This window comes from Geotrypetes seraphini, chromosome 2, assembly GCF_902459505.1.
Source record: "Geotrypetes seraphini chromosome 2, aGeoSer1.1, whole genome shotgun sequence".
In the NCBI taxonomy this organism is placed as follows: Eukaryota; Metazoa; Chordata; class Amphibia; order Gymnophiona; family Dermophiidae; genus Geotrypetes; species Geotrypetes seraphini.
In genome coordinates this window covers 354,859,413-354,878,973 of record NC_047085.1, presented here as the reverse complement: position 1 = coordinate 354,878,973, position 19,561 = coordinate 354,859,413, and the positions used below count along the sequence as shown (strand labels likewise).

The following is a 19,561-nucleotide window of genomic DNA, read 5'->3' as shown; positions in this document are numbered from 1 at the left end:
GTTCTGGAGATAATTTATTAATCAGTGACATAAAACCATGAAAATTCAATTTAAAAAGTACAATGAAAAAAAAATACTGTGATAAAAATCCAATTGGACCCTACACGGTCTGTGTTTCGGCGAACATGCCTTCCTCAGGGGTCCAATGGTTTGCAACCTCACATATAAAGAATTGGACTGAAAACAGTCTATTGTCTTTAAACATGTGAGCAAAGAACACCGCAGACAAGCTGAAGTAGCAAAAAAAAAAATGCTAAGAGATCTGCCACTCCTCACAGATGACTTGCTTAGAAACATAGAAACATAGAAAGATGACGGCAGAAAAGGGCTACAGCCCATCAAGTCTGCCCACTCTTCTGACCCACCCCATCAAGTCTGAGTGCTAATGACCCAGATCCTTAGCTCGACCCCCACAGGGATCCCACGTGGATGTCCCATTTATTCTTAAAGTCTAGCACGCTGGTGGCCTTGACCACCTGCACTGGAAGTTTGTTCCAGTGATCTACAACCCTTTCTGTGAAGAAATACTTCCTGGTGTCACCATTAAATTTCCCTCCTCTGAGTTTGAGCGGGTGCCCCCTTGTGAACGAGGGTCCCCTGGGGAAGAATATATCGCTTTCCGCCTCGACACAACCTGTGATGTACTTAAATGTCTCAATCATGTGTCCCCTTTCTCTACGTTCCTCAAGTGTGTATAGCTGTAGTTTGCCCAGTCTTTCTTCGTATGAGAGACTCTTGAGTCCGGAGACCATTCTAGTGGCCATTCGCTGGACAGATTCAGCTCGAAGCACATCTTTTTGGTAGTGTGGTCTCCAAAATTGCACACAGTATTCCAGGTGAGGTCTCACCATGGTTCTGTAAAGCGGCATTATGACTTCAGGTTTGCGGCTGATGAAGCCTCTATTGATACATCCCAACATTTGCCTTGCCTTGGATGAGGCCTGCTCCACTTGTTTGGCAGCCTTCATATCTGCACTGACGATTACTCCCAAGTCCCGTTCTTCTGAAGTCCTAGCTAGTGTTTCCCCATTTAAGGTGTAAGTTTTGCATGGATTTCCGCAGCCGAGATGCATGACCTTACATTTCTTAGCGTTGAAGCCTAGCTGCCATGTCGAGGACCAGTTTTCCAACGTGATCAAATCCTGCGTCATATTATCCTTGAGATTGCTTTCACTTACTATATTACACAGTTTGGCGTCGTCGGCGAACAGTGTTACTTTACCCTGAAGCCCTCGGGTCAAGTCCCTTATGAATATGTTGAAAAGGGATGGTCCCAGGACCGAGCCCTGCGGCACTCCGCTAGTCACTTCCGATGTCTCAGAGAGGGTGCCGTTGACCACCACCCTCTGAAGTCTTCCACTCAGCCAATCGTTGACCCATGCAGTTAGTTTCTCACCTAACCCCATCGACTTCATCTTGTGCAATAGTCTGCGGTGTGGGACACTGTCAAAAGCTTTACTGAAATCCAAGTACACTATGTCCAGAGACTCTCCCGAGTCTAACTTTCCCGTCACCCAATCAAAGAAGCTGATTAGATTGGATTGCCATGACCTACCCCTAGTGAATCCATGTTGACAGGGATCCCTTAGGTTCCCCTCGTCCAAAATCGTGTCTAGTTTCCCTTTAAGTAAAGTTTCCATGAGTTTACATACTACTGATGTGAGACTTACTGGTCTGTAATTTGCAGCCTCTGCTCTGCAACCTTTTTTGTGCAGAGGAATGACGTTGGCTGTTTTCCAGTCCAGGGGGACTCTCCCCGTACTTAGGGAGAGATTGAAGAGTACTGCTAACGGTTTCGCCAGAACATCGCTTAGCTCTCTGAGCACTCTTGGGTGCAAATTGTCCGGTCCCATGGCTTTGTTCACCTTAAGTCTTGACAGTTCACTGTAAACATCAGCAGGTGTGAACTCAAAATTCTGAAATGGATCTTCCATGCTTTGCTTCATTTCCAGCCTTGGCCCGTGCCCTGGTGCCTCGCAGGTAAAGACCGAGCAGAAGTAATCATTCAGCAGTGACTTGCTTATTGAAAAGGCACACTGGGGGCTGGGCTTGGGAGGAAAGAGAGCCATGAGCAGGGTTGGGAGAGGAGGGAGAGAGAAGGTGTGCAGCACTTGTAGACCATATTCTCAAGCAGTGCTGATTTCTGGTATCTGGATGTTTGGACTTTGTACTGTAACTCATACCCTTTTCAGCAATAGCTCAAGGTGAGTTACATTCAGGTATGTTAGGTATTTTCCAGAGGGCCCACAATTTAAGTTTGTACCTGGAGGTAATGGAACTTGCCCGAGATCACAAGGAGTCACAGTGGGATTTGAATTGGGCTTCCCTGGTTCTTAGCCCACTGCTCCTAGCAATTAGTCTACTCCTGGTCAGTCCCTTTTCCTTCTTCCCCTATCCACCCTTGGTCAGCAAGTAAACATGTGTAGTCTTTGACTGTACTGCGTGGCTCCTGTGAGTTCTTGCATGATTTGAAGAGCCAACAACAAAAGAGAGGCACTGCATGACTTGGCAGTAGAAGCCAAATGGCCATAGTTCAGTAGTGCCTTTGTCTTTTGCTGGGCAAGAAGTAGGGACAAGAGAGAAGGCTGGCTGAAGTGTAAAGTAGAGGTCTGCACGGGAACGAGGATCGCGGTAATCCCGTGGGAATCCCCCCTAACCCACGGGACTCCCATGGGGACCCCCCTCTGGCTCACGGGACTCCCATGGGGACCCCCCTCTAGCCAACGGGACTCCCACGGGGATGGAAGGCTTTGGAAGCAGGGTTCATCCATATAATATAATGGACACGTCAGCCTTAGTAAAAGAGGGGGGTTTAAAAGTTAATTACCTGAACAGAAAACAAAAAAAGGGTTCCACCAAAGAGATTCCACAAGGAAAACAGCAGCGCAAATACAAAAGAAACTGTGGAATTGATGATCCCGTCAGAAGTAATTGCTGCATTTTATGGTGACGGGCGGGGATGGAGGTAATTCCTTGCGGGGATGGGTGGGGACGGAGAGGATCCTGATGGGGACGGGTGGGGACAGAGAGGATCCTGGCGGGGACGGGCAGGAATGGGTGGGATTTCTGTCCCCATGCAACTCTCTAGTGTAAAGCTCAGTGGTTGCAGTGAGAAGTCCAGGGCAGCACTGGAGCAATGATTAATGGGGAAAAGAATCAAGAACTGAAGATCAGCCTATTTGTTTTGCTGGCCATGTTAGGGCAACAATGCTCTTCCCCAGTCTTTGCCCATAACAGCTCTGTACATCTGTTAATGCTGCTACAAAAGAACATGTATACTGCAATGCAGTGTATATGAAGAGCTGTACAGAATGTGCATAAGAGACAATTCCTGCTCTGTAGAGTTTATAATCTAATCAAGATTGACAGAAGAGATGAGCATTAAGACTTGGGGAGCAAATATTGAAAGTCTGAAAGGCGAGTTATTAGGTAGAGTTGAATTGAAGACTGGAACCATTTTATGCAGCAAGTGAAGCTATAAGAATTCTTGCTCTATGAACACTATGTTGGGAAAAAAATGGATGAGAGGTATAGAGGACGTTCAGAGACACTCAATCTTGATGCCTTTGATTATTAGTGAGGCTTATAACATTAACCAATGAAGATTTGCCAGGAAGCAGAGAATTTCTCTGTAGAAGGTTATCTCAACTTGCATAAAGGCTGTGACCCTACAGCAGTGTCTCTCAAACTTTCTCGAGCCAGGGCACACTAAAGGTAGTGTCCACGGCTTGAGGCACCCAGAAGTGTGCGGATGGACGTTGCCCTGATGACATCACGCATATGCGTTACATCATCACATCGACATCCGCACATATGCAGAGGCCTTCCAGATGGGCTCTGAGACACCAGTAGGGGAGGGCAGCAGGGAAGAGGGCCGGAGAGAAGGGGAGGCACTGGTGCCAGCTGATTGCCTACAGTGTTTTTTCAACTACTTCAAGCTATGTACCCCCTAAGTCTAACAAATATCAACTGAGTACCCCAACCACAGACTTCCCTTGGCCCACCCAAGCTCTGCCCCAGATCCCACCCCCTTTATTAATTGTAATGCAATTTTTTCCATTCATTTTTCATATTTCATATACACACAATATACACTGCAGATATAAATTCTCAAAACTGACACATTTCAATCACTATATTGAAAATAAAATAATTTTACCTACCAGCGATCCTCGGCAGGTTGCTGTAATTAGCTTTAAAGGTGAGATTGGGAGGCCGGGGGGAAGCCGGAGGACGCTAGAGAGAAGGGGGAAACATACAGGCCTTTGGCGAATTGGGCAGCGCTGGGGCTGTACTGCGTAGGGAAGACAGCCAGCAGGCGCCTCTCTTCCTCCTCAGTGTGCCACAGCACACTTGGAATCTCAGGAGGCACACAGTTTGAGATACACTGCCCTAGAGAAATACTTTGGTCTGCTGCAAATCAAGCAGACCCAGGAAATACTTGGGATATGTTTTTAACATTTTAAGCAGAAAAGTGTAAAATATTTTAAGCTGCCAGTCAGAAAACAGCAAAAGTGCTTTCCTTTTATATTTACCATATATACTCAAATATAAACCAATCCGAATATAAACCAAGCTGACTTCCCCCCCAAAAAGGAGGAAAAAGTGCCGTGCCCTGCCAGGCTCTGCACCCAATCCCCCTCCCTTCCTTCCTTTCTCTGCACCTCGTGAGTTCCTGTGAGAACTTGCAGCAGTCATTTCAGATAGCAGCTTTGCACAGGGCAGGAAGATTGCTCCTGCCCCAGTTTACCGCTGGACCACCAGGGCTGTAAAGATAGGTTTTGGTTTTGTTTTTTAAGTCTGGGAGGCAGAAGGGAGGTGAGATGTTTCAGTTGGATGGGATAGGAGATGGCAGCAGGGATCTCTCCTGTACCAGCCCACTGCTAGACCAAGGCTTACAGCAAGCCTGGGGGAGGCCTGCAACAGGTCCAAGAGTGGGGTGGGTGGCCGCTGATCCGAATATAAACTGAGACCCATTTTTGGGCCATGTTTATGGCCAAAAAAATATCTGCTTATATTCAAGTATATATGATAAATGAAAAATGACTTCCCTGGAAGTAGTTGGCCTATTAAAGAAAATAGTCCCAGTTAGCATTCCAGTGTGCCCTGCTTTAAATCATTCCTGCATCCATTCATGTGCAGGGGCCCTCTCTCACATCTGTTCCATTTTAATATTTGTGTGTTGGTGTATATGAATAAGAAGGGATTGTAAAGCAGTGTTTTTGTTTTTCAGTATTATGGATTCGTTCTGTACAGAACTACCCTGCTAATAAATTGCACTCAACCAACACCTCTGTTTACCATCTTGAATGGCATCCGTGACCGTGCCTATGTCACCGTTGATGGGGTAAGAATGGAGCTCTCCACTGTACTCCCTGCCTCCAGTACACGTGTATATTGCCTTCCTAAATAGATACAACATTTCTTGACCCATTGTTAAAGTTTACCCATCCTCTGAGCTCTTAGAAAATTGTCTTTTTTAGATATTTCAAAAAAGTGACATGTGTGTGTTTTTTTTGTTTTGTTTTTTTATTTTCTTTAAAGCAACTATGGAAGAAAGAGCTAATAAATTCTGAGAAAGTAGGTTGCATTTTCTGCCTTATGTGATATGGTAGCAATGTTCCTTCTAAAGATTGGCCGGGTGCATAGAAATTTTTTTTTTTTTCATGTTAGCAACAAGTTCTAAAAAAAAAGATTTGCAAGTGGTTTTGTGAGTGACCATGTAAAATCTGAGCAATGCTCCTAGAATGTAGGAGCAATTGCTCATGCCCTCCACTAAGGGCTCCTTTTACAAAGCCGCGCTAGCAGTTGTATCGCATGCACCGGATTATCGCGTGCTATAGCGCGCGCTAGCCAGAAATCTACCACCTGCTCAAAAGGAGGTGGTAGCGGCTAGCGCGTGCGGCAATTTAGTGTGCACTGTTCTGCGCATTAAGGCCCTAGCACGTCTTTGTAAAAGGAGCCCTAAGTATACTTTTAAAAGGGAATTAATATATTGGACTATATTAATATATATATTAATATATTGGACTAACTTACTTCCCTTTTACAAAATCATGGTGTGGTTTATAACGCTGGCTGTGGCGGTAACAGCTCCAGTGCTCATATGTATGTTTCTAAGTTTTTACAAGTTTTATTTCATACTTGATACCCCGCCCTCAAATGTCTGAGCAGCTTACAATACAAAAATAATGAGATTATGAAAGTTGTTAGAGTAGGTATAAAGAAAAGGGGTGATGATAAAATGAACTACTTTTTTTTTTTTTACTAGCTTTCAAAGGCAATACCTTCAGGTTAGACCTGAAAAAGGAATTTAAAGCCAGTCGAAATGTAATAAATGTAGTAAATTAGTCCAATAAGAAGATACTAAAAATGCAACATTGTAATCCTACTAATATACAGACCTCCCAATTCTCCTTCTAACGCTGTTTCCAAATTAACTGAAATAATAACGAACATGGCATGCCAAACTGTTCATCCTCAGAGACATCAACAAACATAACTACCCCATACAGCCCACCATTAAAATACTGGGTGTAACTCTGGACCAATGCCTCACCATGAAAGACCAGGTGGACTCCCTAATCAAAAAGGTTTTTTTTACCCTCTGGAAACTTAAATCCATTAAAGCATACTTTGATAACTCTGCCTTCAGAATCCTGGTACAATCCCTCGTATTAAGTCAACTCGACTACTGTAACATCGCATACTTAGCAATCCCCCAAAAGAATATGTGACGCTTACAACTAATGCAAAACACTGCGGTCAGACTAATCTTCAGTCTAAAGAAGTTCGATCACGTGACACCATACTTCAAACAGCTGCACTGGCTGCCGATGGAAACTCGTGTAAAGTTTAAGTTCGCCTGCCTCTGTTTTAAAGTTTTCTATGGTCTAACCCCTAAATACATCACTGACCTCTTCTCCTTCTCAGCCAACAAACACAAGAGAAGCTCCCACTTGCATTTCGTTTCTCCCCCGGTTAGAGGATGCAAACTAAAAAAACACCATGAGCATCTTCTCTCACATCAAGCAGCTCTATGGGGTAAAGACCTAGAACAACTCCTATTGCCCACCAGGAAACGCCTCAAAACTCACCTATTCCTGAAATACCTAAACAGCTGACCCACTTCTCTCTTTCCCCTCCCTAACAGTGTTCCTGCACTTTCTCTCTATTGTTCCCACATCCCTTAAGCTAATTCAACTTGTACGTCAACTCAACTTGTACTTTACTAATCTTTTGTAAACCACATAGAACTTAACGGTACTGGGGTATATAAACTGTTATTATTATATCAACCTCTCTCTTGAATCCACCGAGAACAAAGATGTCTCCAAACTCAAAACACTGCTTGAAGATTGCAGAATCACAGTCATATCTTCAGGCCCCACACACGAGAAAGGACACATCCTTGACATACTTGCTTCTGCCCCCTCCAATCTTACCACCAATGTCAAATGGACTCCAGTACCATGGACAGACCATTACCTACTAAACTTTTGCTCAAACTTCACATCAGCAAACCTGAGCAACAAAGCCACCAAGGAAGTAAAACTAGTTAGAGGAAAGACAAGACCAGATCTCTTCTGGAACATAGTTGAGAATACCTTAGTCCCTCCTTCAGATTGCACTACGACTATGCTAACAAGCTGGAATCAAACCATCACCAACACTTTAAATACTCTCACCCCCCTTCATCCCCACAAAACAAAACAAAATCATAATTCCCCCTGGTTCACCGAATCACTGAGATCTGACAAACAACTATGCAGGCGACTGGAAAGGAAATGGCGGAAAAGTGGCACACAAGAACTCAGAACACGATGGCGTAAGGCAATAAACAAATACAAATCCAATATAGCAGAGACCAAGAAAAACTACTATGCCAGCAAATTAGGTACCAAAACGTTAGACAGTAAAAAGCTATTTCACCTGGTGCAACAACTCGCAACCCCACCGAATTAAGAACCCACTGAACACCCCACCAACATCACACTCAGGAACTAGCAGACTTATTTCTCAACAAGATAAAAAATGTTCAGTCTGAGGTAACCAAAGCTCTCTCCACTGGGACATACACCCTCGAAGCATCTCAACTCCTCACTGAGCCTACCAAAGCAGATCAGATCTGGACTTCATTCTCCAACCTGTCCATCCCAGACACAAACAAACCAATATCTAAATTGTCTGTGTATTGCAGCCCCCTAGACAACTGGCCCTCTTATCTCCTCACTACTGTTCCTGAACAGATCGCCAGCTGGATTACCAACCTCCTAAATAACACCCTAAATCAAGGCCACTTGCCAGAAACAATGGGTAAAATAGCACTCATCTCTATGCCGAAATCACCAAAGGCAAATCGCTCCTCAGCCTCATCGCAGGCATACCCATCCTAACAAAAATCATTGAGACCCACATGTGCAAACAGCTAACAACCTACATTGAACAACACTCACGCCTTCACCCATCCCAATTCGGATTCCGGCAACAGCACAGCAAAGAACTTCTCCTTACCTTGATCACAAAAACCAAACAACTACTCAGTACAGGAAGTCAAGCAATACTCCTCCAATTTGACATCTCAGTAGCCTTTGATTCAGTAGACCACCACCTACCAATAACAAAACTGTCAGAAATTGGCATAACAGGCACAGTGCTAAGACGGTTCTCAGATTTCCTGAAAAACAGGGAATATATTGTCAAACTGAACGGAGATATCTCCAACCCCTGGAAAACCTTCTGTGGCATGCCACAGGATTCCCCACTCTCCCCCATCCTATTTAATCTCTTCATGAGCTCTTTCGGTAACATCAAGTTTGAAGATGAGAGCATATTATCCTACGCAGATAACATCTTTCTCCTTATTCCCATAATCAACAATCACTCGGACATCACCAACAAAGTCTCACATAATATTGAAAGAATCCAAATCTGGGCGACTACCAACAAACTAAAATTAAACACAACTAAAACCAAAGTTCTATACTTCCACACACCCCAACTAACGGCACCAACAAGCATTACTCTTTGATTGGGCAAGACCCTCCCTGTAGAAGAACCCTCCAAAATACTAGGTTGCATCCTGGATTTCACACTTACCATGGAACCATAAATCTCCAGTCTCCGAAAGAAATCCCTCTATACCTTGAGACAACTAAGAATAATCAGACCATACTTTCACCAACACCACTTTGCCTTAATTGTACAACTGATGATACTTCCACAACTTGACTACTGCAACTCCATTTACATGGGAATCAACACCATTCTGATTCACAAAAAGCAACTCATCCAAAACACCGCGTCAGACTAATCTTCAACCTGAGAAAATATGACTCGATTACAGCCTTCAACATGCAACTGCCCTGGCTACCCATCCCATCACAAATAACCTTCAAAACTTTGTGCATCATTCACCGTATACTTTACAGAAACTCCGCGGCTCCTTTCATCCAGCTCTTCTCCAAGGCATGGTCTACTTCCTGCAGAACCCTCAACAGAATACTTCTAAATCTCCCTTCCACAAAAAATCTGCAATACAAACATGTTTTCCACTCCATCCTCACCTTTCTAGGCATAAAAACTTGGAATGATCTTACTGAAATGACCAGGACGGAACCTAACCACAACATATTCCGGAAGAAACTGAAAACTCATCTATTTGACACCTAATCACTTGTATCCTCTTCTCCTTCTGTATCTTCCTGCCCTCCATTGTCCTCCCTACCCTATTCTAACCCCTTCCTTTGTAATGTCGCCTAGAGCTTGTATAGGTATGTGCGATGCACAAATAGAAGAAATAAAATAATAAATATCTCTCTATACTCTAATCTTAGTATAAAAGCACATAGACTGGTCTAATTCAAACAGTGGTGGGAGAAAATATGAAGGGCCTGAGAGATTGTGTTGGCTTCTTTGCTTGTATATGCTATCAATGACTTGGAGCAATTGGTATGTAGCAATTAGTACTTAGCACTGAATTCTGCTTTATGTGTAGTAAATGTTATCATGTTCCTTACACTCTTCTCCTGTGAATCTACTCCTTTTTTAATACGGTTTATTATACTTTAACATGCATTTTATGTCACTTCAGTTATGTGGTCAGTGACCAGTGGTTAAATTTGGTTTGGTGTGCCATGAGGATCAGACAAGGTTGAAAAGTTGAGAACCACTGATTTAGAGCACTGCCTTTTTGTAGGTAGGGTTTTTGTTTTGTTAGAATGGTATGCATGATGTAGGTCCTGTGATTTTTTTTTTTTGTAGAGTTGTATCACTTCACAATAAGCCTGGAAATGAAAGAAATGTTTCTGTATGCTGTTGTTGTTACACACCTATTGTGGGAGGGCCAGGGGGGTTCTGTGAATGCAGAATTTGTTTGACTTTAATACCTTATGGGGAAAGCAAATGAGTGCCTCTTGCCTTACCATAGGAGGGGCCTAAGTCTACTGGGCCTATTCCAGTTGGCCTAGGCCCCACCATTGGGTGGGATTTGAGCCGCCTGGGCCAGTCAGGTCCTAAGGCCAGCCATTCAACTGATGGCTGGCCTGTCGGACGGATGGGCTTGGCACCTGTCCGTCCGACCAATGTTTTTAAAGGTAAGGGAGGGGGTGGAGGGAGTGGAAATAGAGACCAAAGAGAAGAGCGAACAGCAAGAGATAGAGGAACAGGTGGAAATGGGGAAACAGGCTGAGGACAATGAAAACGCGCCACAGGAGGAGGAAGAACAAAACGAAATTCAGGGGCTGGCAGCCCGCGAGAGGGATGGCAGGAGGAACAACCCATAGGATAGAGCAGCAGGGAAGAGGAAAAATCAGGACTTAAACTGCTTATATGCAAATGCGAGGATCCTAAGGACCAAAATGGGAGAACTGGAAGTCACGGCCAAAAACAAGGACCTTGACATTATTGGAATCACAGAAACATGGTGGACCGAGGACAACAAGTGGGATGTAGTACTGCCAGGGTACAAACTTTATAGGAGAGACAGGACCTACAAGAAGGGTGGAGGTATAGCACTTTATATAAAGGACACCATTCACTCGACCAGAATGGATACGGCGGCGAGGGTGGTAGAACTGGAATCCTTGTGGGTTAAGTTACCAGGAAGAAATGGAGCAGACATAAAACTAGTAGGACTGTACTATCGCCCACCTGGGCAAACGGAAGCAACCGACAAAGATCTTGAAGCAGAATTGAGGCGAGAATGCAATAGCGGAAGTGTGATGGTGATGGGGGATTTTAACCACCCCGGGATAGACTGGAGCATTGGAAGCTCAAGCTGTGCGAGGGAAACAGAATTCCTGGAGATGGTGAGAGACTGCTTCATGGAGCAGCTTGTCAAAGAATCAACACGAGGAGATGCCACCCTCGACCTAATCCTCAACGGGCTAGGGGGACCTGCAAAGGAAGTGGCAGTAGTAGAGCCACTAGGAAACAGCGATCACAAATTAGAAGTGGGAACATCCAAGGTGAAGAGAACTACTGCGACGACGCTAAATTTCAAGAAAGGGAACTACGAAGCTATGAGAACAAGGGTGAGAAAGAAGCTCAGAAACTGCCCAAAACAGATAGAGACAGTAGAGAAAGCCTGGTGCCTATTCAGGGACACAATGCTAGAAGCACAAAACCTATACATCCCCAGGTTTAGGAAAGGGTGCAAAAAAATTTGATCAAAAGACCCGGTATGGATAACAAATGAAGTGAAGAAGGCGATAGGCGACAAGAAAAAATCGTTCTGAAAATGGAAAAAGGACCAAACCGAGGAAAACCGGAAGGAACACAAACAACACCAGAAAGACTGTCACCGAGTGGTTAGGACGGCAAAAAGAGAGTACTAAGAAAGGCTGGCCGGGGAAGCAAGAAACTTCAAAATGTTCTTCAGATACGTCAAAGTGAAGCAACCGGCGAGGGAGGAAGTAGGACCGTTGGATGATGGAGACAGAAAGGGAGTAGTAAAGGAGGAAAAAGAGGTAGCTGATAGGTTAAACGAGTTCTTCTTGTCAGTCTTCACGCGCGAGGACACATCCAATGTACCAGAACCCGAAGAGGTCATAAGTGGGGATCAAGAAGAAAAACTGGCACATATTGAGATTAAGCCACGAGGATGTCCTCCAACAGATAGATAGATTAAAAAGCGACAAATCATTGGGCCTGGATGGAATCCACCCAAGGGTCCTAAAAGAGCTAAGAAACGAAATAGCGGAAACACTACGACAAATTTATAATCTGTCTTTGACAACTGGGGAGATCCCGGAGGACTGGAAAATAGCAAACGTCACATCTATCTTTAAAAAGGGATCGAGGGGGGACCCCGGGAACTACAGGCCGGTAAGCTTGACTTCTGTTCCGATCAAGATGATGGAAGCACTGATAAAGGACAGCATCTGTAAACACATAGAATCAAACGGACAACTGAAAGCGAGCCAGCATGGCTTCTGCAAGGGAAGATCGTGCCTGACAAACTTACTGCACTTCTTTGAAGGAATAACCAGCCAGATGGACAAAGGGGAACCCATAGACATCATTTACCTCGACTTCCAAAAGGCCTTCGACAAAGTACCCATGAGTGGCTACTTAGGAAACTGTGGAACCACGGGGTGGAAGGGGAAATATACAGATGGATTAAGCACTGGTTGGCAGGCAGAAAACAAAGGGTTGCAGTGAAGGGCCAATACTCGGACTGGCGGGGAGTCACGAGCGGTGTTCCACAGGGGTCGGTGCTCGGACCACTGCTGTTTAATGTATTTATAAACGACCTAGAATCAGGGACGAAGTGTGAAGTTATAAAGTTTGCAGATGACACCAAAATCTGCAGCAGGGTTAGAACCGCGGATGAATGTGAAGACCTATAAAAGGACCTAAGCAAACTAGAAGAGTGGGCAAATAAATGGCAAATGCAATTTAATATAGAGAAATGCAAGGTCATGCATATTGGGAGAAAGAATCTAAGGTTCAGCTACAAAATGGGGGGTTCAGTGCTGGGGGACAGTAATCTTGAAAAGGACTTGGGTGTGCTGGTGGACACAACAATGAAGCCAACGGCACAATGCGCAGCAGCCTCCAAGAATGTTGGGAATTATTAAGAAGGGCATTACAACCAGGACGAAGGAAGTCATCATGCCGCTGTATCGTGCAATGGTGCGCCCGCACCTGGAGTACTGTGTCCAGTATTGGTCACCGTATCTCAAAAAGGACATGGCGATACTTGAAAGGGTCCAGAGAAGAGCGACGAAAATGATAAAAGGTATGGAAAACATTTCATACGCAGACAGGTTGGAGAGGCTGGGGCTCATCTCCCTGGAGAGGCGGAGACTCAGAGGAGACATGATAGAGACTTACAAGATCATAAAGGGCATAGAGAAGGTGGAGAGGGACAGATTCTTCAACCTATCGGGAACCACAAGAACAAGGGGGCACTCGGAGAAACTGAAGGGGGACCGGTTTAGAACCAATGCCAGGAAGTTCTTTTTCACTCAGAGGGTGGTGGACACCTGGAATGCGCTGCCGGAGGTTGTGATAGGACAGAGCACACTACAGGGTTTTAAAGAAGGATTGGATAAATTCCTGACAGATAAAGGAATCGAGGGATACAGATAAGGGCAAAGATAGGATATAGAAAGGGTATCAAGGCGAAATTTAAGGGATCACATACAGGTCATGGACCTGCTGGGCGCGATGGACCACCGGTCTGACCCAGCAGAGGCGACTTCTTATGTTCCTATGGATCAATTTTCCAGTCTCCAGATTACAATCACCGAAGGAATTATTTCAACAGTTTTTGTCTTCTGTTCTAAAATATCCTGAGACAGCTATACCCCCATTACAGAAATTGTATTACTTAAATATTCCTAAAGGGAAACAGGACTTGGATCATCAAGCAGCTGAACTGAATATTACAGAAATTCTAGAATTGTCACAACCTGAAATTTTTGCAAGGGTACACTTCTTGTGACTTTTGTCTTTTTACAAGACAAAGAAGCCATTCTTCATCTATTCTTTAGAACCGAGAATGTTGAATTTTTGGGTAGTAAAGTAGCTATTTTTCCTGATGTTTCTAAGTGGATGCAGTCTCGGCGGAAAAAGTTTCTAATGTTACGTCAATCTGTATTGAGTTTGGGAGCTACTTTCCAGCTGCACTTCCCTTGTAAATGTTGTATTAATTATCAAACTAAGAGATATGTTTTCTATGAACCCGATCAGTTAAAATTTTTCTTGGAGGGCAAAGCTGCTTCAGTAGCCCCAGAGGTGACCATTGATATCACTGTCCGGACTGATTAATATTTTATGCAAGTGATTATTGCTCTGTATATTATTATCATTTTTTTCTTTTTCTTGAAATTCAACTCAGTGGCGTACCTAGGGTATGTGGCACCCGGGGCCCATCATTTTTTGACACCCCCCCCCATGTAAAAATTTTTTTTTTTTTTTTTTTTTGCAATAACCATGAAATGGAATAAATGGTCAGAATAGAAACAGGCAGTGAAAATTTTCTTTTATTGAACCTCATATATGTAACCATTACTCCAAACATAACATAACATAAATTATGTCTGAATTGTCATGACATCAGAAGTACATATGGAGTAGTTGCAGGTGATGCTTGGGACAGTTCTGATTATGTTAGTTCGGTTTTATGTGTTTTTTGAATAGAAGGGTTTTTATTTCTTTTTTGAAGGTTTTGTAGTTTGTGGTCGAGGTCAATAGGTTGTAGAGTTGGGGGTCAAGTGTTGCAGCTCGAATGGCTAGGAGGTTGTCGAACAGTTTGTTTTTTTTGACGTTTTTGGTTGGAGGGTGTGTGAATGGTGCGTGAGTTCTCCTATGTCTGTTTGAAGTGGATTGAATTATTTAGCTGAAGAAATTAGTTACCCCCCCCCATTCCACACACATTAATTCACTTCCATTTTTGTTCCCATTATAAAAAAACACTGATAAGTTCCCAGGAAAAAAATACATTAAAATAAGAAGTGAAAACAAAGGCCCCTACAGATGAGAACATAACAAGAATAGCCTAACTGGGTCACACCAATGGTCCATCATGCCCAGTAGCCCATTCTCATAGTAGCCAATAGTGCTGCCCGATTCAGAGAAAAATATTTCATTCGATTCGATTCACCCTGTTGAATCGATTTTTCGATTCGATTCACTGTTAATGACACCGCTTTTTAAGTTTAAACAAAGTACAACAATAAATTTCACAACAACAATAAATTTCACAAAGTACTTAAAAAAAAAATCACATTTTCCATTAAAGCAGTTCTGGAGACATTTGCTTGAACAGTCTTTTTTCCCAGTCCATAAGCAAGCAATATGAAAAAGATTTCCTTAATTATCTACTCAAACATTTTTGCTATTTACTTTCATTATACCTAGACTATTATTCAGTAGAAAAAATTTAGTTTGTTCAATCAAGCAGAACATTCACTCATAGAAGTCCAATGTCCACACAGGATTTGATTGAACAAACCAAATTTTTTCTACTGAATAATAGTTTAGGTATACTGAATAGCAAAAATGTTAAAGCCACACAGAAAAGCAGTAAAAGTCAATAGGTTCTCCAAGTGGGAACAACCTGATGTCTCAGTACTTGAGGAAAAGACCACGTAATAATGTTTATAAGATAAATCATATAAATGATTATACTGAAGCAGGGTGTCCTCAGCGTGAGAGGTAAGCGAGAGGAGAGAATTCTCCAGCGCTTTACACAATAAGCCACAGGTTAATCACCCTCTGCCTGCAGTGCACACCATCATAGGACACCTCAGGTGTGCTCAAATTAATCAATGTGATAAATTAAACAGTAATAAACAATTGGTCAATCACAAGAGTGCAAGATCAAACAGGTTGTTCCCACTCAGAGAACCTATTGACTTTACTGCTTTTCTGTGTGAGTAGATAATTAAGCAAATTTCTGATAGCCTACAGAACTGATTCTCACCTTCCATCCCAAGCCCTCAAGACTTACCAGACACCCCCCTGCCGATGTATTTACTTACTGCCTGAACTGGATATTAAATCGTGGGGAAGAGAGGAGAAATGCGGGGAAAGAGCCAGCCAAAACTAGTATTTGTTGCTGCTGAGTGCCGAGGTCTGCTGCACGAGGTCCGCTCGCTCGCCGCTTGACTCTCCCACTCCTTTTGTTTCTTCCGATGTAATTTACTGTTTCGCAAAACCGGAAGTTACATTAGATGGGAAGAGTCCGGCGGCGTGAAATAGTCCGAACTCGTTGATTCACCTGATTCGAATCGGTGAACCAATTCGAATCGTGAATCGGGCAGCACTAGTAGCCAATCCAGGTCACTAGTACTTGGTGAAAACCCAAAGAGTAGCAACATTCCATGCTACCAATCCAGGGCAAGCAGACGCTTCCCCTATGACTTAATAACAGACAATAGACTTTTCCTCCAGGAATTTGTCCAAACCTTTCTTAAAACCAGCTACGCTATCTACTTTTAACATAACTTCTGGCCACTTCATTTTTAAGCTTAGATCTTTCCTTCCAAACAGAGACCTTGCTAGATGTCAAATACAGCACAAGGTAACTTCACACGGACTTAACTGTGCAGGAAATGAATCTCCTCATACACCCACCATATAGTGCAAAAATGTGCAAAGGTCTGTTTTTTTCTTTCGATCACTACATAGCCTAATGCTACACAAGCAGCGCTGTTACAAACATATTCTGAAGGTCAATGCTAAGGTTGACAAAGTTTCCTTCCTTGGACCAGAAGGAGATACTGACAAACCACTGGAAGAGATTCTAAAACAACTACCCAGAAATAACACCCAAAGACCCACTCAGTGTGTGAACCAGTTGAGTGGAGTGGACTAACTGGGGGTGGAAATGGGCCCAGAGTTTGCTCAGCAGAATTTCCCAGACTACCTCTTCCTCTCAACACACTGACATGCTACCACCACCACCACCAACACTAGGAACACCTCACCGAGTATGCCAGCAATGCTTATAAACTTTATAAAACACATTATTATATTTTCTTATAAAGCATATATTTTAACTGAACTCAGCCTTGCCATTCACAAAAATAGAAAAGTTCCCATTTCAAGCTGTCTCATGTACACTTTTTAAATCTAACATATTGTAATCACAAAACAGAAAATAAAATTATTTTTTCTACCTTTTGTTCTCTGGTCAATATTCAAATCTTGTTGGTCCCAGGCTCTTGTTGTCTTGCTTGCCAGGGTCTCCTTTCTCCGTGCTAACCATCCGTCTGCCATCTCTGTCCTCCCCTTCCGTTTCCCTTCCCTCTCCCGGAGATCTGGCATCTTTCCTTTTTTTTGTCTCCATCCACAGATTCACCTTTTCTCAACTCCCCACCACCCCAGGATCCACCATCTCTCCCTTTCTGTTCCCAACTATCCTCCTATCCAGTATCTCTATCCCCCCTCCACACCATCCCCTGTTTCCAAGTTCTCTCCCTTTCTGTTCTTTCCCTCCCTAAATCCCATTATGCACCATCTCTCTCCCACTCCTCTGTTTTTAGACCCATTATTTCTAACCCCCAAAGTCTGGCATATGCACGTATCTTTGAACCCCCCCTTCCCTCTCTCCCTCTATGTACTTTTACACCAGGACCCCCCTCCCCCGAAGGTCTGTTCCCCCCTCCGAAGGGCTACACCCCACCCCTGAAGGCCTGCCCCCCCCCCCGAAGGACTTTACCTCCCACCCGAAGGTCTGTCCTCCCCCTGAAGGCCTACACCCCACCCCTCCAGGCCTGCACCCCCCCGAAGGACTTTACCTCCCACCCGAAGGTCTGTCCCCCTCTGAAGGCCTACACCCCACCCCTGAAGGCCTGCACCCTCCCCGAAGGATTATACCCCCCACCCGAAGGTCTGTCCCCCTCTGAAGGCCTAAACCCCACCCATGAAGGCCTGCACCCTCCCCGAAGGATTGTACCCCCACCCGAAGGTCTGTCCCCCCCTGAAGGCCTGCACCCATCCCGAAGGCCTGCACCCACCCCGAATGCCTGCACCCACCCCGAAGGCCTGCACCCCCCCCGAAGGCCTGCACCCCCCTGAAGGCCTGCACCCCCCTGAAGGTCTGTACCTCCTGAAGGCCTGCACCCCCCTGAAGGCCTGCACCCCCCTCGAAGGTCTGTACCACCTGAAGGCCTGCACCCCCCTGAAGGCCTGCACCCCCCTGAAGGCCTGCACCCCCCTGAAGGCCTGCACCCCCCCCCCCCGAAGGCCTGCACCCCCCTGGAGGCCTGCACCCCCCCCCTTGAAGGTCTGTACCTCCTGAAGGCCTGCACCTCCCCGAAGGTCTGTATCTCCTGAAGGCCTGCACCCCCCTGAAGACCTGCACCCCACCACCCGAAGATCTGTCCCCCCCCTGAAAGCCTACACCCCCCCCGAAGGTCTTTACCTCCCACCCAAAGGTCTGTCCCCCCCTAAAGGCCTGCACCCCCCCGAAGGAGGCCTACACCCCCCCTTAAGGCCTACACCTCCCTCTTAAGGCCTACACCCCACCCCTTAAGGCCTACACCCCCCATCTAGTACTGTCTAATGCAATTAGGTACGGGTCAGGAGGCCAGAGGGGAAGCAGGACATTGCAGCAATTCCCAACTGACCCTCCCCCCTCGCCCTCTAAAGCAGGAGCCGGCTAGCAAGAGGAAGTTGCCGATCCTGCTTTAGGGGGGGAGGGTCAGTTGATGATTCGGGAGGCCGATTTTGGGGTTTTTTAAAAATTGATTCGGGCAGAAAAAAAAAATAACAATAAAACCACCGCCAAGCAGTCCAGCGATACTCACCCTCAGTTCCTGCCTTAATTGCAGTGTCCCACGCGGCTCGGGCTCCCTTTCTTGCTTCCACCCAGCCAGAAACCGGAAGTTGCTGACCAAGCTCCGACGGCGACGGGGGGTGTGGCCGTGGGGGAATGGAAGTTAAGAGAGAGGGCTCAGGCAGGATCACTTCGGGGACTCGCGGAAGCCTTGGAGTCGGGCCATAGCAGGGAAGTTCCCGGGCCATGACTCCAAGGCTCGAGAACCCCTAATGAGCTGGCACCCGGGGCGGCCCGGCCCCCCCGCTCCCCCCTAGGTACGCCACTGATTCAACTACCCTTGATAGTGCTTGAATCTCTCTCCTTAGTAGAGGACTGTTTTCATTGTATACTTATTACTATTAGATGTAATATTTTCTTATTGGATGTTAATTTTCTTTTCAAAGGTATTTTTCTTCTTTGATGTTAAATAAAGATTAAAAAAAAAAAAAAAAGGCGCACCCTAGATTTAGAGGAGGAAAACAAGAAAAAAACATTCTGAACCAATTTCTCCCTGCCAGGCTCTATACCCAACCCCATACTCCTTGCCAGGCTCTGCACCCTGTCCCCCTTCCCTACCAGGCTCTGTACCCTTCCCCCTTCTGGTGGTCTAGTGGTAGGCTGGGACAGGGCAGGCAGGGATAGGGCACAGATGTCAAGGTAGTAACAACTATAGAAAAATAGACAAATATAGTGCAAAATATAGACAGCAGATATAAATTCTTAAAACTGACACATTTTGATGACTAAATTGAAAATAAAATCATTTTTCCTACCTTTATTGTCTGG

The 19,561-nt window shown here is 44.9% G+C and overlaps 1 protein-coding gene across 1 annotated transcript in view; it reads left to right on the top strand.

Annotated features, from left to right (window-relative positions):
• Positions 1-19,561, top strand: part of LOC117353909 (beta-galactosidase-like) — a 164,131-nt gene that overhangs the window by 116,600 nt on the left and 27,970 nt on the right. The window contains 1 exon segment of the mRNA XM_033930432.1: positions 5,234-5,347. Coding sequence (XP_033786323.1) covers positions 5,234-5,347 — 114 coding nt within the window.